Raw genomic sequence first — 23,501 nt, forward strand, 5'->3', positions numbered from 1 at the left:
TTTGTTTTCGGTCCTCTGACGATATTGTGAACTGCGATCAAATTCGAGTATTTTACAACTGCAAAACAGCGGAGCAGGCCTGAAGAATGTAAAACCTCGTGTAACTAATCGATGCCTTCGCAGTTCTTCAGCCTTCGATAAGCCTTGCGCCCAGCTTTTTACAGAGCTGTAGAAAAACTTGAATATTAATAATGAAGTTTTGCCCTAAAACCGAGGCAGCCTGAAGTTCGCTGCCGCCCCGTGTTCGGTCCAATGCGTTACTGCACACTTTACCGTATGGGGTCTGTTTCTTGTGGGTTGCCTGGCAGCGAGCCGCTCGCCGAGCGCCCTTGTGACCGCTCTCTGGAAACCGGAGACATGGTGTTGCCATCCCAGCTGGCGGCTGGATTGAGACTTGCAAGTCTCCGCACTGTGTGAAATATGTTAACCCCAAGCCGCGTTTGTCTCTCTGCCGCTATGACCAAAATTCCTCATTCTTCAATCAAGAGCGAAACCGCAGTAACGGCTTGTCGAGACAGGTTGGTGGCCGCACATGTTTTTAATTGACAAGCGCTGTAGCACTCACGAAGCTGCGACTATTAACGCGCTGTTCTCACTGTGATTCCCTCGTTAACGCGTCTTCTCCCATCTGTCTTCCCCCACTCAGGAGAATCTCGCCGTATTCGAGCGGCAGCATTGAGTGCAATACTAGCTACGTAAGCATAGCGGCATCTGGTGGATTGTTTGCCCTCAATCGAGTCAAGGGAGAGAGAAGCGGGTGTATAAAGACAAAAAAGGGAGGAGACGACCATGCCGATTCAAGTACAAACCGACATACTTGGCAGAGAGTACCTGGCGCGCAAACCCGTACACCGAGAGGATCCTGTTCTGCCTCGCAGCCGGGCTATGAAGCCTGTAGCCCACCCCAAACGCAAACCTCTCGTGAAAAGCCGATTGGCAATGGTGTCCAAGAGCGAACGCGCCAAGAAACCGCGCCGCCTTCCGAGCGACGAGACTGTCTTCTATTCGAATATCTGGACTCCACCTGATGTGCCCCCTACAAAGATGTCTTCGCAACTCGTGGACATTAGTCAAGTTGCTCATGTGTTGACGACGATTGACTACAAGAGTGGCTACGAAGGCTCAACCAAAACAGAGGTCTTCAATATTTGGGCGTCGCCCGAGTCGCAACACAACGTCCTAGCTTCCAAGACTGCGCTGCTGAGCAAGACCCAACAGAGTGCCAGCAACCTATCGACACCCATTTCCGAGCACAGCAGCGAGGAAGGTTCGTCTGTGGTCACACCGTCCACCATCCTGAGCCTCGGTCCATTGCGAATGGATGCCGATACACTCCGACGAGAACTGTCGCTGGATGATTTTGCTAATGTATTGAGTACTCCAGTCTCCGGACCGGTCAGGAAAGGTGAAAAGGTGGTGTTCTCAAACGTGTTGACGCGCAACGACGAAGTGGACATGAGCTGGAACTCGCAGTTTTTGCTAGGACTGCACGAGCCTGTCCGTCATGCTTTATACGTAATCGATCGCTTCTTGGAGCGCAGTCGTGACCAGCAATCGCCCATGAATATGAATGTGCGCGAGTTTTTCGGTTGGTTCAAGCTGCACTTCGTCGAGTTCGTACGAAACCAGCACGAGGTCAAGTCGACGGTGCTCCTCCCGCTTGTCGTCATCAAGTTCGTCGAAAAACGCGATATTGTTGCGTTGTATCAAGCCATTTACGCACTGATGGATGTGATTATTGCTCAGGAAGACGACTTGGTATTCTCCGCTGCGTCGTCCGCAGATTCGTGGCAAACTCGGCTGGGCATGCTGCAAGGACGATATCCGTCGACTTAATCATCTACTCTTTAACGTGCTATCACTAGAAGAAGAGGCCTTCAAGCCCAGCTATCGAGCTCGCATTTTCAGAGAAGGCCTTTCAGCGATATGTCATGCCACGGATCTTCCGTGCGACCAAGCCGAAGCGTGTAATGGTACCATGGATCGTTGAGCGGAGTCGCGTCTGGGGAGGTGTCAAGGTAGCCAAAGCGTACAAAGGAGACCTGTCATTTACTGCTCGGTTCCTGTACGACCATGTGTGGCACCCCTATTTCGAAACTAATATCGCCTCTGCAATGAAGCACTTGGACAACGATACGAAAGGCGTGACTGCGAAAGACTCTGATGAGTCGTGGTTTGGCTGCTCAGTCATGTAAAACCATTAAATGTTGCAGCTTAAGCAGGCTCCAGTTTGCACCGCTCTATAGATTATCTTCCAAGTATTCAGGTAGATGCTGCGGCTGGGAAGTAGGCAGGAGCTGGATAAAAAGCTTTTATTGACATTAGGGGTCCATGCCAATCAGGCGAAAACCGGGTATTTGATTTGCCCGTTCATGTATCGGTAAGACACCATATACGATAAGATAAACCAGCAAAGCTAAGAGCTATACTTCTACTAAACAGCGAGGGGCTTTTGGTAACACTTCGTGGTCGTCGTCGAGCTACATGTATTCTTTTTTTCTTTGCTTTGAAAACATGACATTGTAATCGAACGCTTTGTTTGGAAATACAAGTAGTTTGCATTTTGTGAGCATATTAATCGGTTTGAATATGAATATGACAGTTTGAAGACGACATAGTTCGCTCGGTGAAGTTGCCGGCTACGTGAGTCTATCTGCTTACCAGAAGCTTGCTGCCTCGCTTGCGAAAGAGCCCCATTCCTGTTAAAGTTCAAGCCTCACAACCAGTGGTATATGATTGGTCAAAAGCTTTCATTTGTTTTTGGTTAATCTAGGTTGGCCACACAAGATCCAGATGTCGGGAAGAGTCGCTGCCGCTGGCAGCGGTTGCACCCGGTCGATTTTAGCTCACTGGTCGAGTTGAGCGGAGAAACCAACAGTAGACACAGCAGACAAAACAGCTTTAGCACCTAAGCCGAGGCCATGGGGCAGCAGGTCTCACATCCGGCCGCGGTGACGCAGCCGCCGGGCGAACGCGCGAAGCTGCGCCCTCTACAAGCGCCGTACGTGCCGCTCTGCGACGTCCTCAAGGCTGGTGACGTGGAAGACGTTAAAGACGCAATGGATAAGATCCTCGAGTTCGGCGATGCGCTGCGCTACCTCCCAAGAGGTGATCGTTGAAAAGCACATTATTTTTAATTAGTTTATTGTCTCAATGTAATGTGTCTACTACCAACAGAGAGTGAAGTATCCGGACGTCTGCTGACGCGCAGTCCGGAGCAACAGATGAAGGAGCTAATAAACCCCGTAGACTCCGTAGACGAGTTATTCCAGCATATCTCCCAGCTGGCAGGGCTGCCGATGCACGACGGACGCGACCTAGCACGCCCTGACGCCAAACGGGACGCTGGCGAGACGATGCCTGGAGTGTTCGACGCCCGCGTGGCCACCTACGTGAAGAACTTGCAGTCTGTATACCAGATGACCAAGAAAGAAAAACACCGTCACGAACAGCGACTTGTGGCTGCTAGAGCGCACGCCATGTCACTGAGCAAAGTGTCGCCGCCGCCACTGCCAATACCGACGCAAACCTGTCTGACAATGGGCTGGGATCTGGTCGTGATGCTGCTTAAGGCTACGCGTAAGAACAACCCAGAACAATACGAGCAAGCACTCCAGATGATCAAGGATAACCTCAAGCCTCTGAAGCCAACAGCTTATTCGGACAGTATGTACCTCGCACCGTCCGCGTCGTCGGCATTCAATCTTCTCAGCGATTGTCTAGGCGACCTTGCTTATCATACAGCCGAAGAATCGACCGAAGACATGGGAGCTCGCACGATTGAGACTTTGGTGGAGGTGGGACTGGCGCGCGGCTCGCTTGCAACCATGCTCTTCGTGGTACTGTGGCTTATGAAGCAACCAGCAACGAGCTCGGTAAATTTGGACACTTCGATATGTAAACTCGCTGCACTCAAAGAACAGCCAATGTACGGGAAGTGCGAGGCTTCAGGGGAACTTTACAGTTGCGGACAGAACTCATATGGAGAATTAGGAACAGGAGATGATATTGAGCGGCATCAGCTTACCAGTATATCGCTTTGCGGGTGGGACGACATTCGTCAAGTGGCTAGTGGCAACGAGACACTGGCGGTTCTTACAAACGATGGAGTTGTGCTCACCTGTGGGCTCAACAAAAGCGGACAGTGCGGTCAGGGTCACTTTGATGAGCGCGTGATGATGCTGCGACCTGTACAGGCTTTGCGTTCCCAACGTGTGAAGTTTATTGCTGCGAGCAACGGATGTGAACACATGATCGCGCTGACCGACTCGGGACTCGCGTACTCCTGGGGGTACAACGATCGAGGACAATTGGGCCATGAAAATCTGACGACCAAAGTCCACGTCCCAAAACTGATTGAGTCGCTAAAGGACAAGAAATTGAGATACGCGTCTGTGAGCTATCATCACAGTGCGGTCATCACGGACTCGGGGGAGCTCTATGCATTTGGCATGAACGATTGTGGTCAGCTTGGACTCGACCACACGCAGCATCAGTCGACTCCGCAGCTTGTGAAGGGCTTTGAGGGCACTGAGATATCCATGGTAGCTTGCGGATTGTACCACACAATCATTTGCACAGCAACAGGGGGGCTGTTCGCCTGCGGCAAGAACGACTACGGCCAATTGGGTTTAGGCCACAATCGGCAGATCAAGGTGGCTTCGCTTGTGTCTCTTCCAAATGAAATGGTGTCTTATGTCGCTAGCGGCTACTACCACTCGGTGGTTGTTACCAATAGCGGCCGAACTTTTTCATTTGGTCGTAACGACTATGGCCAGCTAGGAATCGGAAACAAGGTTCACCAGAATGTGCCGAATGTCGTGGCATTATCTGCCAACACTAGGATGGTTCGAGCAACATGCGGATGCTACCACACTGTTCTACTTTCCGAACAAGGACAAGTATTCGTCTTCGGGCGGAACAATAAAGGGCAGCTTGGAAATCGTGGCAGCGCTGATGCCTTACTTCCTGTTCCCTTAAAGGTGCGACCGGAAAAGAACTCTCGTCGCTGTGTGGACGTCGCTGCTGGCTTCTATACGACCTCATTAATTGTGGAAAGGAAACGTGACAACGATGAAAGCGACTCGATTATGCTGGAACAATCTTGTGTCATTTCAGTTTGCGGTCGTGTTGATATCGACCGCTCCGGAGAGATCGAGGGTTTAAGCAACTTTGGTTCTATTTCCACGATAGGTGTATCGCTGTTCCGAGGGAAATGGTTCTACGAGGTAGAAGTGGTCACCAGTGGGTTGATTCAAGTGGGGTGGATCGATGGCTACTTTCAGGGGAGCTCCGATCAGGGAGAAGGAGTCGGTGACCACAATCACTCGTGGTCATACGATGGGAATCGCCAGCGCCGTTGGAACAGTGGATCGTCTTCCTACGGAGAGAAGTGGAGAGCTGGGGATGTCATTGGGTGCTTGCTCGACTTAACCACGCAGGAGATGACTTTTTTCCGCAACGGAGTGAATTTGGGTGTCGCCTACTCTGAATTTAAATGCTCTGAAGACGACAAACGATCCGGTATGATGCCTGGAATCAGTCTTGAGAGAGGCGAGATTATTCGCGTGAACCTTGGACACCAACCCTTTGCTTATCCTGCAGTTGGCCACGACTTTGAGAGCGTATCACGTGCAGTACAGCTGCCTTCATCTAGTGCAGTGATTCAGCCACCTGAAGATCACACAACTGGAGGTTTCTCGATCGAGCCTCCACCGCTAGAAGGTTCCTCCTCAGTCATGATCGGTGATAAGCTATTTGTTGTTGGCGGGATGATTCGTAACGAGTCCTCGCTGTCTCAACCAAACGAACCGACGAACCAAGTGTGGATGTATGACATTACTGCAAAACTCTGGGAAAGATGGACCGATTTTCCGATTGAAATCTGCCACCATCAAGTGGTTGCCGTTGACGACAATCACATTCTTGTTCTTGGAGGCGAGAAGGATTGTGCGGCGTCGCGGCACATGGATCTGTACAAGTGCTCCACTTTGAAAAACGCAGACGGATCGATGCCAACATGGACACTGATTCAAGCTGCGATTGGCGCTGCGACCGCTCTACCCCAGTCACGTGCATTCCACACAGCTGCAACAATTTATGCTCGCTTGGATACAATCGTCTTTATGTACGGTGGCAAGTCGGTCGACGACGAGATTCTCGGGGACGTCTGGTACTTATCTCTCGATGATTTCACTTGGTCGCGTTTGCCGAGTTCGGTATCACTTGACCCTGGCTCACGAACGGGATGCTCCTCTGCTGTAATTGGCGAGTCCGTGTACGTCTTTGGTGGGAAGGATCGTGAAGACAAGTTTCGATCCGATCTCTGGCGGTACAACACGTTTGATCGTATCTGGCACTTGTGTCATGACGATAACATTGGTGCTTTGAAAGACGTAGCTGGAAGTCTAACTAGAACTGAAACTCACTCGATGCTTCCTGATGGAAGAGTAACTTACAGTATGTGCTCTGACTACGGAAACATTTGGGTATTCGGAGGTGTCAGTCAGACCAATACTGTCTTGTGTGATATGTGGTACTTCTCCGTGTCTTCACAAAAGTGGAGCCAAGTTGAGGTGAACACCCAATCAGACCTGGACGGATGTTGCTCGGCAGCTCTGTTTGTTCGACCGGGAGCTGTCACAGCCTTACCCAGCATGACCCATCTTGAGTCATCTACCTCTAACTGCGGAGATCTATTCCTTTATGGGGGACGTGAAAGTGCTAAAGGACAAGTTTCCTGTTGCAGCACAGTCCGAAAAGTTTGTTCCGGAAACACGTCCGGCTCATACAATCTTGATATCACGAAAACCATTTCGACGAATGGGAAATCGGCGCATGTACTTAGTGCCCTTCGTTCGAGGTGTGGGGCTACTAACAGATCAAGTCAACATTGTGCAGCGGAGGCTCTAGACTCTGCTGTATGCTTGCTATCTCATTTGGATCGCTTAGCTGGAAACGACGTCCCGACAGAAGAAGCAGATTCCGTTCAGCTGTCCCGGTGCCTGTACCGTTCACTCTGTATAGACCCCAAGGAGGCGACTTTCTCGGCACTATATGCACTGCTGGAAAATATAACGACTCGCTTCTTCGGCATGGACGCACCCGATGAGAAGTCCAACTCTACATCACCGGTCACGCACGTCTTATATCCGATGCTCGTCACCATACGACTTCTTAAGCTAAACTTCTTTGAGGTACGGACATTAGTGTCGCATCTTTTTAACCTCCTATTGAATCTCCATCTAATCGTCTTACACTGATTCTTTTGTAGTTTGCGCGCAGTTGTTTGGACGGCTCCGAAATCGGATTACCAGCAACATCATATCAACCTGGGGGAGTTCTGATTTTGATTCGAGATGCGCTCTTCACGATTGCGGACCACGTTCCCGAGACGCCGTTGTCTGGGGAGGCTCTTTGGTTCTACCACGCGATAAAACACGAAACCGCATCGGCAATCTATCACGGATTCCCGACCTTGTTTCCATCCTTTTTGGATCGACTGCAAGTTATGAATCGCCTAATGGTAACCAACCAGAACTCTGAAGAGGAGATGACGCCAGCTCAGAAACTATTGGTTCCGATGCTTGTGCCGTCCTTCACGTCTGCAAAAATGTTGTTCCAGTTGATAACCGATCCTAACGTGCTATTCACAGTGGATGGTTTATCCGACGAGGTTGTTTCCGAAAGTGTAATCACATTCATGGGCACTTTGCTGGATTCACTTTGGGCGCAGACCAAGGATGCGATGGCTCACTCGTCAGAAGATATGACTAAGCTCTTGCAGAGCTTAGAAGCCATTGAAACTAGCCACGAGTTTAACTGCCTCAACATTATGCTGCGTGCGGCGATATTCTGGTGCGAGTGCTCAACACAACGAGGCTGGGTGATCATTGAATCGGTATGCGCAAAGCTGGTGGGATTCATCTCGGAGTGTCTTGATCAATGCAGCTCGATGAAACTCGATCACAGTCACCTTCTTCCCATTGCCATTCAGCGCAGTTTTTCGGGAAAATTGCTGCCATTTTTGCTGCTGAGTGTTTTTTCTTTACCTTCCGTTCGTGAAGCACTCCCTGCTTTACTGGATCCATTTTGGCCTCAGTTGGAAGCTCTCTCGTCGAAACTTCACGCTACTCTTGTGATCCTGAGCAAGCAAGGTCATTTGCAGCCATCTGGTGTAGCAGTGGATGTCCGTCCTGCGTTCAACAACTGCGCGGAGACTGACTTCGTGGATACAGCGGTTGTATCTGTTTCACAAGAACTCACAACTTGTCTTTTGAACCAGAGCAACACTAAGTCTTCTGTCACGTACGGTCAGATTTTGAAAAGCTTGTGGGACAAAATAACCCATGCGAAGGGCTACACGTCTTGGAAAGTAAAGGAACTAACCCAGAATGAGGAGATCCGACGCGTAACTATCCCGTCGGACCTTGCAAAGCTTTTCGGAACCGATTCCTTGCTGGTGAAGTCTGGTCCTGAACCTTTAGTGGAATATGATTCAAGTAGAATCTCTTTCCTGCCCAGTCGAACTCTTCTCTCGCAGCATTTGTATCCTGTGAGCGAGGGTCTACCACCTACTCCAGGAGCGACTGCAGGTCCGCCCCCAGCGCCACAGTCACTTGTAAAGAGCTCTCTTTCTAGTAGTACACGTTGCTCGGACAAAGCCATTGAAGACAGCAGCGAGTGGCTTAAGGATCTTCAAAAGGTAGTAGTGTGGGTCGGGAGCCACTACGCCGCTACTTTGATACTCGGTGGTGAGCTTGATGGTGGCGTTGTCAGCGAGAAATGGCTGCAATCCCCATTATTCCGTGGTGGATTAGACGAAACATGGCCTGATATAGATACCAGCAACAATGAGGTCGGTAGGAACGAAACCCTTCTTCTACAAGTGGTTGAAAATGTCGGCAACGGCAAAAAGCTCTTGGATAAAGTACGCAATGCTCTGGATCCTGGATCGGCTCCGGGTGGCGGAAATCCTCAGCTCCGAGCGGCGAGGCTAAAGAGACAAGACAGTGTGGAGGCAACACTTGAAAAAAGTGGTGGGATCGAGGCGGTCGACCGTGCGGTCCGTGCGACATTCGCTGCTCTCTTGAAACACACCAACATCTCCTACACGACAGAACCCATTTCAAACCAAGGGAGATTAGCTGAAACGGTGGTTGATGCCTGGAAGGCTGCACTTCAATTGCGTCGTTGGTAAATGACTCGGATGGTTTTGTATTTACCGATCATAGAAAGTCAAGCTAACTTGTTTTGTTCTTAGGATCGTGAGAGAACAGCAGAAACTAGCTGCAGTCGTCACGTAAGCTATACTTCCGTCAACCTTACCATTTTTTGCACTTTCTAAGTTATAAGTGTTGTGCCACAGTGAGACAGGGGCACCTAGCGGGTTTTCTCCTGACATGGGAGTTAAAGAGCGACAACAGGCGCTGTATAACGCTGTATGCGAGCCTATTATCCGCAAAGCACTTGTTCTACTTCAGTTGTCACCTGCGCCAATCCAATCCACCTCACCAGCTTCCTCTCCAATGAGACTTCTTCCTGGAATTTCGATGGCTACTACCTACGGTAAGACATCACTATTGCTGAGATTTGTGCTATGGCATCTCACATACCAGTTGTATGAACGACAGATTTCGCGAAAGCGTCTCAAAGTGGATCGGCTGAAACGCCAGACAAAGAACCCGAAAAAAAGCGATTTACTCGTCAGCTTAACAAACTGATGGAGACGAAGTCGGTTGAAGTGATGGAAGAAGAAGATGAGCAGATACATGCGGATATCTTTTCATTCATTCAACAGTCAAGCACGAACCTGGTGGCTCCCAATCAAGACACAGAAGGTCTTTCTCGACACCCCGAAGACCAAATGCGAGAAGTCCTGCTTGTACACCAACATCGCGGGAAAATGCGTCTACAAGGGCTGAAGACATTCGTTCGTTTGCTTCAGTGCACTGGAAATATTCCCAGCTCTCGGCTCCACGTCATTCCGATGCTATCTTCTGCTTTTAAGCGTGTACGCACGGCTCGTGGGAATATGGCAGCCGAGCAATCTTCGATTATCAAAGTGCACTATCTCGTCGACCTCGAATTTGCTGGACCACAGCTTTCCGATACGATTGGGCGAGAGTTTTTCCACTTGCTGACTATTCTCCTCGAGTCGTCAACTGATCATCTTCGTCAAGTCCAGCAGCTCATTGACGCTGGTAGCGGCGGTTTGAGTGATATAAAGTCGTCGTCTACCTCTATTCAGCTCGCTGTACACGATATGCTACTTGTGTTGGAGACTTGCTGCTTCCCTTACCGAGGCCAAGACTGGGATCATCTGCAGCGTACTAATTTGGTCACACTATTAACTGATTTGACGAGCTGGAAGGGCTGGCAGACTTTTGTTCAGCACGATGCATCTGACAACTCTTCAGCCGATGTAAACAGCTCGGAGAAGTATGCCATACTTCCTGCAGCGACGGGATCGAAGTTTCCAAACATCATCTGCTCGCGCTACATCACGCTTGGAACTGATCTCCGAAAGCTGACGATTACCCACAAGAGCCTCGAAGGCAACGATGATAGCTCCAATATATCCCAGAACAATGGCGGGCTTGCGGTGTTTGACAAAAGTTTCTACCGAGGTCGTTGGTATTGGGAGGTGTCAATTCGTGCGCTTGGTGATATCCCTGTATTTGTTGGCGTCACACCTGGCACGACAGATCTTAACACGTACATCCCAGGCGATGGTAGTCTCTGTGGTGTGTTCCTGTATCGCGAAGGCTATTCTGGAGACATGGTTGGACCAAGCGGCATCCGCTTGAATCGCAGTGACGTTCTCGGAGTTCTGTTGAACTGTGAAGAGCGACAAGTTGAGTTTTACAATGGATCAAATCGGTGCTATGCGTTCACATTAGCGTCAAGTGATTTGGCAGGATGCGGCTACTTTCCGTCGATAGGTGTGACGGGAGCAGATGTGCATTGGAATCTCGCGGCTACTGTCCCGCCAAAACTTTGGTGTGCTAGTTCTAACTTCCAATTCTCAAATGCAATCGTCTCTGCGGGGCTTGTTGCATCTCCTTTCGACGGAGCGACTATAAGTTGGAATGGAAACCGGAAAGGAGATCGCCTACAACTCATGCCAAATGGTACCACCGTTTGTGCTGGCGACTGTAGCTCGTCCGACGACCAGTTTGAGACCATTGTTGCCAGTCAGGGCTTTGAAAATGAAAGCATTTTCGTTGAGATTCGCGTGGTGGCAACGGGGAAAGACGGACGCGCAGCTCTCAGCTTCAGTATTGTTGGCAATGACTTCTTGGAATTTGATTCGCCGCTAAAGCAGAAGCTGGACGTGAAGTGGAGGAGCGCAGAGGACGTCTTGGAGTGGGGCATTTTTGGGATTCTGTTTGATTTTGAAAAGGCCACTGCAACGTTGTACTCGGATCGCTTGGAGCCGGAAGTCTGCCACTTTAACGTCGCTGCGCTAAGCAAGCCACTGTTTCCTGCCGTTTCAGCTCTCTGCAATGGGACAGTTTTTGACGTGAACTTCCACCCACATCCTCGTCTCGAGCTGCCGTCTCACGTATTTTACCCGGCTACAAAGCTCCAGAACCAGCTCACGGCCTCATCGACCGAGCTACAGCTAGGCAAGACCTTGCAGCTTCAACTATATTCGTGCGACGGTGGGGAGTTCAGCAGCTCCCATACTGCCAGCAACTGCCTTGTGGATGACACGACAGTGTACAGCTCTGCGAAGGGAGCAAACGTAAATCTGGTGTTTAAGCATGAGCTTGACACTCCGATGTGCGTAAGCTACATCACCATACGGGGACCAGGACAAGGCTACTCAAGCCCCCTACGTTGTGCCGCTGTATTTGTCACCAGTACCCCTCCTGATCTATCGAGCTATCAGGAGTTTGACAACATGACTCCAGAACAATTCGCTGCTTTGCCGTTCCCTCCGAGTAATGGATGCTGCCCACGTGACGAAACGTTACCTGTTGCGCTCTTCGTACTGGACAGCAGCTGTACACAGATTTCTAAACAGCTCGCGTATCCAGCTACAGGACGGTACATCATTGTAAAGGCGATTCGTCCTTCGACAGGAACCAATATCGATATCGGATACCTTGGGTTCTGTGGCATTTTCGATCGCGACAATGGACCTGCGTACGGTGAGACGACAACAACATCCTATAGGTGCGAGGAATGCAAGAGAATGCCGTTGCCAGGCTTACATTACGGCCAACACGATGATGACAGTATCAAACTGTGTACCGCGTGCTACGATGACAATCGAGGCGATCTCGATTCTGCTTTCTATGTTTACACCTCCAGAGAATCGGAAGAAGATCAGATGGCTGTCAATACACTGCTGTGCCCACCACGAAGGTCATGGAACGATAAGATCGCGGCATTAAGCGACGTCTTGAGCAAGTCTAAAACACCAAAGGCAGCTAGAGATGGAAGCACAGCAGGAGAAGCTGGCAGGTCAGAGATGCTTCCTACCGTTGCAAGCTTCGAAGAGTGCGAATTGTTTTCTTGCGGACAAAACAACTACGGAGAGCTTTGCTTGGGGCACTGTAACTCGACTAGCAAGTTGGAACACGTGCCGTTCTTTTCTGCAAAAGGCATTCGTGACGTCGCTGGAGGAAACGAAGTGCTCGCTGTAGTAATGAATGACGGTGGTGTATTCACGTGCGGTCTCAACAAGAGCGGTCAATGTGGCAACGGTACTTTCGAGGAGCGAGTAATTATCGCCACCCCTGTTCGTGCACTAAGTGGCATCGCTATTAGTATGGTCGCAGCTGCAAATGGATGCGAACACATGCTAGCTGTTGCCTCTGATGGCGCTGTCTTCTCTTGGGGATACAATGATCGTGGCCAACTAGGACTTGGATCGACGATTTCGAAGAGTCATACGCCGCGAATGATCGACAGTTTGAGAGAAAAGTATCACATAACGACAGCAGCAGTGAGCTATCACCACAGTGCCGTCGTGTCTAGCAATGGCGAGCTGCTCACGTTTGGAATGAATGACTGCGGCCAACTGGGTCTGGACCACACTCAACACCAGCATACCCCGCAAGTTGTTGATGCATTATCGAGCCAAGTTGTTACCAAAGCTGCGTGTGGATTGTACCACACAGTAGCAGCAACAAGTGACGGTGAGGTGTACTCTTTTGGCAAGAATGACTATGGACAGCTGGGGCTTGGTCATGCTCGCAATATAAAGACACCAGCTCTGGTGAAGACGTCACTAGGGGAAAGCGACGAGAAGATTGTAGCGGTGAGCTGTGGCTACTATCACACAGTGACGATTAGCGAGAAAGGTAAGCTCATCACGTGGGGAAGGAATGACTATGGACAACTGGGAATTGGAAGCAAAGAGCACAAGAACAGTGCGCAGTTTGTGCCCCTACCGATGTCATCAAAGATTAAGAACGCGTCGTGTGGCTGCTACCACTCGCTCATCCTCATGTCGAATGGACGGGTAATGGTGTTTGGGCGTAACAACAAGGGTCAACTTGGAGCCGGGGCAAGGACCCTTTCATCTGCTGATCTACCTCTCCCAGTTCCTTCGAACTCGTTGGCAAACGATGAAGTGGTTCGTATAGCTGCTGGCTTTTACAGCTCCTACATCCTTACCGGTCGCTCAAGCGACAATGCTGACCTTGACGGAGCAGCAGATGATGTGAATCAGTCAAAAGACCTCCCGGAGAATAGCTGTCTCGAGAACTCAGATGCACTTTTCGAGTCACTCATGAAGGAGATTGACTCTAAGTACGTCACAGATGTCGTACCAAAGCGGACACCGCTCCAACTCATGCGAGGATATTCGCAGCGCAAGTTACCGCTGGTGAAGTTACATGCTGCTGGATGGGCGATGGCACGCGCTTTGATGTATCGCTCTATTCAAGATGCCGATGACAAAACCTCGAAACGTGCGGGTGGACGTGTGAATCCCGTGCTTTCGTTGTTCATAAGCTTTTTGTTGGAAAACCTGAAATTATTGCAAGACGACTCTCTGTCTGGTGCCGTTTGGACGGCGACATCATCTTTTGAACTGGGTGGAAGTGTCTCGTTAAAGCGAGTGTGCGTAGGGCTACTTCAGTACTTTGGTGCCAAGTTTGCAGTACCTTCACCAACGGTGGGACTGGTAGGCGGACAGACTCTGGACAAGCTTCACGGTCATTTCTACAAGAATCAGATTCTAAGTGTCCTCCTTGCGTGCGGCTCTGCGAACACGAACGTTGGCTCTACAATAGCTGCGAACCCTGTGGTTACCGCGCACATTATTGGTGGAATGAATTCCTCCGACGTTGCGTCAGCAACGATGTGCATTCGACTGGCGATGCTGGTGTTCCCGCATCACTCTATGTCTGCGCTCAATACGATCTATCGATCGCAACAATTCACACCAGCGACGTCCGGGGATATTCTCACGATGCTGATGACTCTTGTGGGGCTTCCAATGCTCCTGCGACCACGCCTTTGCTCGCACGAGCTTGGTTTGGAGTGCTCGAGCACAGCTTTATGCCAGTCAGCTTGCTGTCTGAAAGGGATAGCGGTGACAAAAGATACAGGGATTTCGCACACACAGCAAGTTGTGCTGGAGAAGGCTCACGTTGCAGATTCGAAGGCGGCTGAGGTTGTGGCGCTGCTGCGGTATCTCACACTTTATCCGACGTGGAAAGTAGCCATCAACGCCGCAATTACTCGAGGTTTTGCCAGGTCAAACAAGGTTGGAGAGTTGCTGGATGCCATCTGCGCATACTACACAAACGTGCAGCAGGCGGATATTGTGGATCTTCAAACCGCAGTACTTGGCGGTCTAGCAGGAGACAAAGATGCTACGTCGCTGAGAAAACCTGAGTCGACTACTTCGTCGCCCGAGACGGACGAGTCGGTCAATAACACAGTGGATAGTAACACCCAAGCTGAAGAATCGGAGTCTACCAGTCGAGATAAACAATCGCTACTGCTTTGGCAAAAAGCGAAGGATGCTCTGGACGGGTTAGCGATGATTATAGCTGCCGTTAGTATCGTCGGTGGTCATGTCGAGGGCTTCAGAGAAGGCGGGTGTGTGACTATTGAAGACGATGGCACCCAGGGCTCGCGTAGATTGGGTGTGCTTTCGGGTGTTATGCGAGATCCACGCACTGCTGATTTACTGGCTCAGGTGGTCGTGAACTCCAGTGCTGAAGCTCCAGTTTCCCCTTTGATTCCAGCGGATGCAAGAGCCCAGGCTTTCTCGTTATCGAAGCTTCATGTAGTGGAGCGCGTTCCGGCACTTGTCGACATGTTTGGGGATGTTGAGGGCATCATTACGACGTTGTCATCGCTAGTTTCTGAGGTTTTGTCGGTTGATAAGGAGTGTGCCACGCACTGTGATCTGGAGCTGCCTCAAAACAACTCTGTCCAGGAGGTTCTGCGGAACCGGCTTAAGATGTACAAGCATCAACTACGGTGGAGATCAGCAAAGGCGTTATCGTCTTTACTGAAACAGATCTCGACCCTCAGTCCAACGCAGTTAAGTATGGATTCCCAACTCGTATCAAGCCTGGCCTCATTGCTATCGTCCGAGAATTCGCTTTCGTGGGCCAGCAAATCCGAGGTGACGGGACTAGAAACTGCGACTACTCTTCAAAAGCGATGGATTTGTGTAAAGCAGCGCCAAATTTTCTTGGATACTGAAGAAGTTATCGACTCTGCATTGGACCATTATGAAGTCGAAATGCGCGACCAAGTTGTGCAAAAGCTGGGAAGTGAAAATGCACTAAGCTGGGGAATGGATGCCATCCAGTCGCCTCGCCGTAAGGTTACTCATCCGTCGTTTGCAGGCTCTGGTGGAGCGAAGCAGCGGGCTGATCGATCCAGTGATGGAGATCTGCCGTTTGGTACGTGGGGTATTTTGTTGCCTCTACCACCGCTTAATGAGAACGAACATGCGGTTGGTCCGGGAAGTTCAGCCATCGACTACACTCCGTTCCCGCTTACGGCCCCTATCATCCGTGTTGGTCGTGCTGCCGATGCGTGTGATCTCATTGTGAATGACCGAAGTGTCAGTGGCCGCCACTTCCACCTACGACGCTTGCGACGTGAAGCTGAGGGAGGTGAAACACAATTTGAGCTTCAGGATTTCAGCAAGAACGGCACTATCGTGAATGGTGTGAGGATCCATGGATCGAGCACTCGAATCACCACGGGATCTCGGATCTCGTTGATATTGTCCCGAGGTGGATTGGTGACGTATGAGTTCCAGGTCCGTGGAAGCACAGGAGGTCGTCACCCTGCTATTCTCACGGGGTCACAAAACCCAGGCGACCTGAATATTTCCATTCCTGGCCAGGAATACCAGCAACCACAGATTGGCACACCCCAGATCGTACCACGGAGTCCTGCAGAATTGCAAAACCGCGGGAACCGTGGAGGTGCTGTCCCTTTGGAGAGTGTCGCTGATAACCGAAGCCGTCAGGCAGTAACGCAGGGTTTGAGAGTCATCACGTCGATAGCAGAAAGCGATGTTCCTCGTGCTCTACTTTCGCCAAACCCAGCCATGGATTCCCCCCGAGCTGGTGGATATTCATCTCCTCGATCTTCAGTTCTTCAAGCACCTGGTACTCCTTCTGTGGGACCTCTTACTCCAAGCATGTTTTCCACCATAATGCCGCCTGCTCTACTTTCTCCTGCGTCCTACCAGCAGCGTGAAAGTGTTGCACCAACTGGACCTACAGGAGTCACATCTCCTCAAGGAGGTGTTGGGTCGATGCTCCGTATTGCTCTAGGTCGCGACAGTGTCAATCGCGAGTCCCGGCCTAATATGCCGAACGAGCTTGCCAAGACTCGAGTCTTACGCTCTAGTGGGCAAATCGGTTTGACCACGCGTTCGGTACGTCTCACGTCTGTTAGTTTTGAACACTTTTGTGAGATCTAATAGGTATCCTTCCATCTATTGTCCCTTCAGAATGCCAGCCAAGCACAGGAGATGCAAGTACTCGCACTACGTCTCCTTGCCCGAACTCAAGACGCCAACCTCGTTGTCAGTGCTACTGAGTGCGAGGAGGCACTTCAAGTGACAGCTGGCAACTCGGACGAGGCATTCGTGATGATCCAGCGAAGTCGCGGATCATTCTCGGTATGTGAAATGGTTACTTTGCATATCGTATTGGCTTATTACGCTAACCGATACTTTTTTTTCTAATGCTCTGCAGCGCAATTATTCGTCAAATGTGCGTCACTTGGCGATGGTGCTCGGCCGAAGTGAACCAGTGTGTGCAGAAGCACTGCGTCAAACCGATGGCAGTTTTGGTGACGCATTGCGCTTGCTTCTGACAAGCAGAGCAACTGAGCCGGAGAAGTCTGTGTTGTCACTCAGACATGTAAGCGCCAACGAGGCTCTGCAATCTAGTGAGCCACTGGTAAACTTCCAGGACATTGGTGACGAGAATCCGAGTTACACTCTGACTGAGTCTAGTGCGCTACATCCACCAGCTCCTCCGCGTCTAGCGGCCAGATTGAATGAGAGTCCTGTGAAAACAAAGAAGATGGAACACACGGGGAACGTAGATGCACTCCAACCGAAGTCCGATCTGACACTGTGGAGTGAATGCAACAGTAGTTTCGACGAATCAGTTCGACAGATGAATTCGTTTGAAGTCGAGTTGGAGGAGGAAGTACTCTGTGAGCGTCTTGCTGCTATTCACGCACGAAAGATTCTTCTTCAGATCGTGAGGCTCTTCACGCACGCGACGCAAACCGAGGAAGCGCCTCTGAGCGAACTAACGGACCCTCTCGTTCTTCGCTCCTTGATATCGATTCTGAATGTACCCGGACAAGCTAACATCAGTTCACCGTACGAGCTGGAGTACCAGCTGCAACAGCAACCAAACGCTCGAAAGAGTGGTAAAATCCAGCAGATCTTGTCTCGTATGGTTAACGACGTGATGGCTCGCTCCCCTACAGAGACGTTGGCCAGAAACTTGTGCTCGACTCAAGACTTGTCTACTCTTCAAAGATCCATTGACCAAGTGACCGAACGACCAACGAAGATTGGCTGGACAGGTATCACGAGACTCATCGAATCTCTGGTCGAGAACGAACAAACCCGAGGAGAGGACGTGAACGGCCAGAGTCCTCCAACCACGTTAGAGAATCTCACGTTTGAGACAGTCCTACACGTTCTTTCGCGCACGTACGCAGCTCCAATGGCAGCTCTGGACTGGGATAGCTCTCGTCTTCGAACCCGCAAAGCTGATGGCTCTTTCCCCAAAGGTCCAATACGTCTTTCGTGTGGTCTGGAAGTTGTAGTGGTGGACACTTATGAGCGTTTGTGGAGTATCCCACCTTCTGATCCCATACTTAAGCACCGTCACAAATGGCGAAAACGGTTCTCTAGTGGTATGGAGAATGGATGGATGAAGTCAGCAGCAGATTACGCCGTGACAATTTGGCGGCCGGCACTACCCCCAGGGCTTGATTCGGCTGCGTCAGGTTCTAGTTGGTTCTGTCTCGGTGACGTTGCAAAGTGCGGTAATGGTGCTCCCGATGCTCCAATGCTTCTTGTCAATGACAGCGACAACCATGGACTTCTGGCACCTCCAGTTAGTTTTGAACGAGTGGATATAACCGGAAAGGGTTTACCCAGAAACTCAGAGAGTGATCCAGATTTCCAACGTAAGCAGCTTCGCTCGATTTGGTGGCCTGTTGCGCCGTCCGGATACGTTGCGCTAGGCTGTGTTGCTGGAAGCAAAGAAGACCCCTTTGAACCCCCAGACGTGTCGTGCACCCGCTGTGTACGCGAAGATATTGTGAAACAAGTTGACGGCTTCCACTGCGTGTGGCGTGCAGAGTCTCCTGTATCCACTGGAGGTGGAGGAGTGGAGCTTCCAACTACTATTGAGGTTGAAAATGACGAGGAGAATGAAGGAGAGAACGATGGTTCGGGTCACGCTCTTGGTAGTCGTAGCACCAAGAACCAGTCTCCTGATTCCTCCCGGTTGCAGCTGCTGCTTCCTGTTGCTGATGATGTTGTCGTTCAGACATCGCTTTGGGCGGTGGACGCAGACTTCAGTTGTGGTCTACTTCTTCCAGTCGTCACACTAAACGATGCGAGCGCGAATGATCCCGGCACTGCATTCGCTCTGAATCTTTCGGATGACGATCTAGTTCTTTGTGCTCCTGTAAGCGTGGACAACGTGCTAGTATTCCTCGAGATATTGCTTCAGTACCAACAACTGCAGTCGACAAAGCAGCAAACTAAACAGATTTTCTCGACTCAACTGCGCCCTGAACTGCCCGCCGCACTGTTTGCTCTGATTCAGCAAGTGTTACGCGAGAATCAACCATCCAGTGGGAAAAGTGCTGTGTCGCTTGTGCGTGCTCTAATTTCTGTAGTACAGCGTGGTGCGCTTTGGTATGACAAGCAAGCGCTTCTTTACTGTCGCTCTAAGATTATGGCTCTGAGTCAAGACCACGACGGCGGATTTACGCTGCATGCTCTACTACAAGCTTTCGTGGAGTTGATGCTAGCTGTCGAGGATCAGCAACACAGTCAACGAGTACAGGAACTCGCTGCTTGCTTGGATCGCGATGGTGGTAACTCACTGAGTCTACCGTATCGCTTCCACTTCGCCAAGCAGCCATTCGTGGAGATGTTGGTGAGCCATTCGTCAAAGATGGCAGTCATGCGGCATTTGTCTGGAGACGAGCGTAAGTTCTTACTAGATTATCGCTCTGAAGATGGCAGCAACCGAGACGCGCTGGCCGTTGAGGGACTGGGTTCTCCACCTGGGGAAGTGTATTCGTGCCGCTTTGAACATACACCAGCTCTCGTCATGACAATGCGAGACGAGGTGAAAGCTGAAATTGTGTATTTCGAGGTCACTGTCATGGAATGGAGTACTAATTCTAGTATGGGAGGGTCGCTTGCGCTTGGATTTTCGCCTCCGCCATTCCCACTCGAAGGAGTGCTAGTGGGTGGTAGCGCAGATGGCTCACGCTCTTACTCGTTCGCACCAGCGAACGGTCAAGTACTCTGCGCAGGTGACACCGTTGTGGATCGCTGGCGATGGATTGAGCCTGGTGGTGCTGTGAGTCCTGGAGATGTGTTTGGTTGTGGCTTACGACTTGATACACAGGAAATGTTTGTCTGTAAGAATGGCCAGCTGCTAGGCACCGCCTTCTCGAGTATTGCACGGCCTCAAGAACTCCACCCAACGATTTCGTTTAACGCAGACTGCAAGCTACTTGCCAACCTTGGAGCTACAACAGCAACACCAGCAAAGCACGCGAACTTCAGCTTCAGGTTCCATTCACTAGACTGCGACAACCTCATGAGTTCATTCGAGTGGTTCGAGCCACTGAGTCAAGTTTACGGCGTGATGAAGGCGTTAATGGACCCAGCGAGACCGGACAACGTGGATGCTCGTGACGAGCCAACCGATGAACTCGTTAACACTGCTGTTGTGGCTCAGCTACCCGATGAATTCATGCTTTCAGCTGACAATTTCCTATCGGACATCTCTGAGGATGTCTGCATTCGCGTGGAGAGTGCACACCCGTATGATCTTGAGCTTCAAGAGTCCCTTGTTAGCATTCCGCTAGCTACAAGCATCCGAGTTCGGTTGGATCCTCAAAGTGAGACGGCCAGCTCTCACTGCTTGCAGATTCTACAAGGCGGAAGTACAATAGGAGGTGAAGGCGAAGGTACAACAACCGGAGAAGCAGAGATTAGAGCATTTACGGGTGCTTGTGGGGGTCAAGAAGTTACGATTGACGGTGACAGCTTCGTGTGGCGATTCCCCGTTCAATCCAATTTCCAGTGTCGTGTGGATCGTGTACGCAAAGGGCCTTATATTAAACTCGAAGCGCGAGATACCAGACTGTCACTAGTGCGGGATAAAGGCTGGCAAACAGCTATCGGTGTTGCGCGATTTGATGGAGGAGTGCACATTTGGGAGGTTCGCATTTCTTTTGTGACTGCAAGCTCCAATATCTTCTTAGGTATCGGTCGCCGAGATGTTCGCTTGGACTCGTACTTAGGCAAGGATAACCGAGGATGGGGATGGATCGGAAATCGTGCACTCTGGCACAATGGCAGCAAACAACGTGGCACTTACGGCGACAAGTTTAAGACGGGAGATATTGTCCGTCTCACACTGGATCTACGTCGCGGTACACTTAGTTATGCGCTTAATGGAAAAGATCTGGGTGTCGCGTTTGGTCCTGGTGGTACTGGTCCGAAGCTGGAGGGCACGTTCTACCCTGCTTTCGCGCTGTACAACCAACGGGACTCGATTGATCTGATCGGTGGGCATCGTGTAGAGGACGGAGGACTGGAGCCAGGGCTCTCTCGAACTGGCAGCGGACTGGCAAGTGGAGAAGATTCATACTACAGCGAAGAAGAAGAAGATCTAGGAGGTTTCACCAGTGGTGAGGGGGATGGCTCTATCCCGAATTTCCGGATGGAATTGGCTATCGCACTCAGTCAAATGGGGTTCCCCATGGAGTGGTGTCTCTACGCTCTGCGTCATTGTGAAGACGATGCTGAGCAGGCTGCGGATTATATCTTAGCCAATATGCACGCGATTGAATCGCTTGTTCGGGAAGAAAATGAAGTCACGGCACGTCGCACACGACACCGCCAACTACTGCATGAACAGGCCTTAGCTCTGTCTGAAAGCGAAGCACTAGATACTTTAATACCGCCTCCACCACCTATCGAAGACGACGACGATGCTGTTCGCTCCATGGAAGAGGTAGCCTCTACAGGCGACGACGATGCATCCACTTTACCTCTGCAGCAACAGTCAAGCGGAGACACTAAATGGGGTGTGGCGTTTACAGCTGTACCCGAGTTCTCCGTTACTGGACGCCGTCTACTGGCAGCCAAATACGGTCCCAAGCTGCGTCGATTACATGCGTCGCAGCGAGTATTCACTCCAGCACGTGATCACGCTCTCGTACAACTTGTAAACGAGATCTGCGAGTCACGTGCTGAGGCATTACAAAGTTGCGATCCTCTCCGCATGACTCCTGAGGATTTCGTCCCGACCGAAGAACAGATCCATCGATTCCCGGCTTTACGAGGCATGCCTCTCGAAGCACTCCAGCGTCGCTTTTTGGTGCTGCGAAACTTCAATTGTCGGCTGCAGATATCTCTGGCTTTCATTGATTTCTCGGCTAACAACGAGCGTTCTCTTCTGGCAAGAGGTGCACGTGAACTTCGTGGCGTGGTCTTCCAGCATGTGAAGCTTGCGTGGTGGCTCGGTGTATTGAAAGAGCAGCAAGCTCCTGCTGCAGCTCGTCCAGAAATCGAAGTCGACCGTCATCGTGCTCACGACGCACTTGAACTTTCTGAGCGTGGCGATCCACTTGCTGGTGAGGCTGGCGAGCGGGATAGTGTGTTTGCGCAGACGTTTGAACAACTCCACGGACTGCAGCCAGCATTGCTGCGAGGGGCTGATAGAGCCTTCAAATGCCAATTTGTGGGAGAGTTTGGTGACGATTTTGGTGGCTTGTACCGTGAATGCTTAGCTCAGCTAAGCTCCGAGTTGCAGACCTTCACGCCACTGCTGCCTGTGCTACGCCCATGCCCTAATGAACTGATGAGCACAGGTGAAAACCGAGAGCTTTACGTTCCTAACTCCCACTTACGCTGTCACCCACGCCGAGTGCAGATGGCAGAATTTCTCGGGAAACTTGCAGGTGTGGCTGTGCGGACTAAAACGCCACTTGATCTGAATCTGCCGCCTGCTGTATGGAAGCTCCTAGTGGGGCAACAAGTGACCCGCCACGATATCGAAGCTATCCATCAAGGATGTTTCCAAGTCGTGGATACTATCGCCGATCTTGATTCTCACGGTATTACAGAAGACATGTTTGATGAACTTGTAGACGCAAGCTTCACCGTGCTATCTAGTACGCGGGAGACTGTCGAGCTGGTGCCGGGTGGTAAAAACTTGCACGTGACGTGGGGAGACCGGGAAGAATACGCATGTGCAGTGGAAACGTACCGTTTGACTGAATTTGCGCCTGTGTGTGGAGATATCTCGCGAGGCGTGGCGACTATTCTACCCGCACCAACGCTTGGAATTTTCTCGTGGCATGAACTGCGGACTTTAGTGTGCGGTAAAGCCACAGTTGACATAGCTCTTCTACGCCGACGGACCATATACGGTGACGGCTGCCAGGGAACAGACCCGCACATCGCCTACTTTTGGGACGTTCTGGCAGAGTTCAGTGATGAACAGAAGTCATCATTCCTGCGCTTTGTCTGGTAAGTCTGCAACATCATTACGTCTTGTGACGATGAGTTGGTCTAATTTGTTGACATCATTTGCGTGGCTTACAGGGGTCGATCGCGGCTGCCGACACATGCAGCAGATTTCACGCAGGACTTTAAGATTTCAGGGCTACCCAAGGCTGCAGGTCGTGCCGACATGTACCTGCCTATTGCTCATACCTGTAAGCTTGTTGTGATCTGTTGCGTGTGTTGTTCATGTCTCTGACAGTTC

At 50.9% G+C, this 23,501-nt stretch overlaps 3 protein-coding genes across 3 annotated transcripts; all 3 read left to right on the top strand.

Moving 5' to 3' along the window:
* Positions 1-494: 494 nt before the first annotated feature.
* PITG_03431 (uncharacterized protein) lies at positions 495-2,320 on the top strand (the record flags this gene model as incomplete). The annotated part of the gene is made up of 3 exons (XM_002906452.1): positions 495-518; positions 647-1,163; positions 1,206-2,320. The coding sequence occupies 2 exons, from the start codon at positions 790-792 to the stop codon at positions 1,834-1,836; spliced, it is 1,005 nt and encodes a 334-aa protein (XP_002906498.1).
* Positions 2,321-2,921: 601 nt separating this feature from the next.
* PITG_03432 (uncharacterized protein) lies at positions 2,922-9,923 on the top strand (the record flags this gene model as incomplete). The annotated part of the gene is made up of 8 exons (XM_002906453.1): positions 2,922-3,108; positions 3,178-6,277; positions 6,901-6,920; positions 6,952-7,196; positions 7,274-7,900; positions 8,402-9,195; positions 9,263-9,301; positions 9,800-9,923. 8 exons carry the CDS (start codon positions 2,922-2,924, stop codon positions 9,921-9,923), a joined length of 5,136 nt encoding a protein of 1,711 aa, XP_002906499.1.
* Positions 9,924-11,122: 1,199 nt separating this feature from the next.
* Positions 11,123-23,495, top strand: PITG_03433 (regulator of chromosome condensation (RCC1)-like protein; the record flags this gene model as incomplete). The annotated part of the gene is made up of 4 exons (XM_002906454.1): positions 11,123-16,876; positions 16,952-17,122; positions 17,199-23,263; positions 23,339-23,495. 4 exons carry the CDS (start codon positions 11,123-11,125, stop codon positions 23,493-23,495), a joined length of 12,147 nt encoding a protein of 4,048 aa, XP_002906500.1.
* Positions 23,496-23,501: the final 6 nt, after the last annotated feature.

The sequence above is a fragment of the Phytophthora infestans genome, genomic scaffold, assembly GCF_000142945.1.
Source record: "Phytophthora infestans T30-4 supercont1.4 genomic scaffold, whole genome shotgun sequence".
In the NCBI taxonomy this organism is placed as follows: domain Eukaryota; phylum Oomycota; class Peronosporomycetes; order Peronosporales; family Peronosporaceae; genus Phytophthora; species Phytophthora infestans.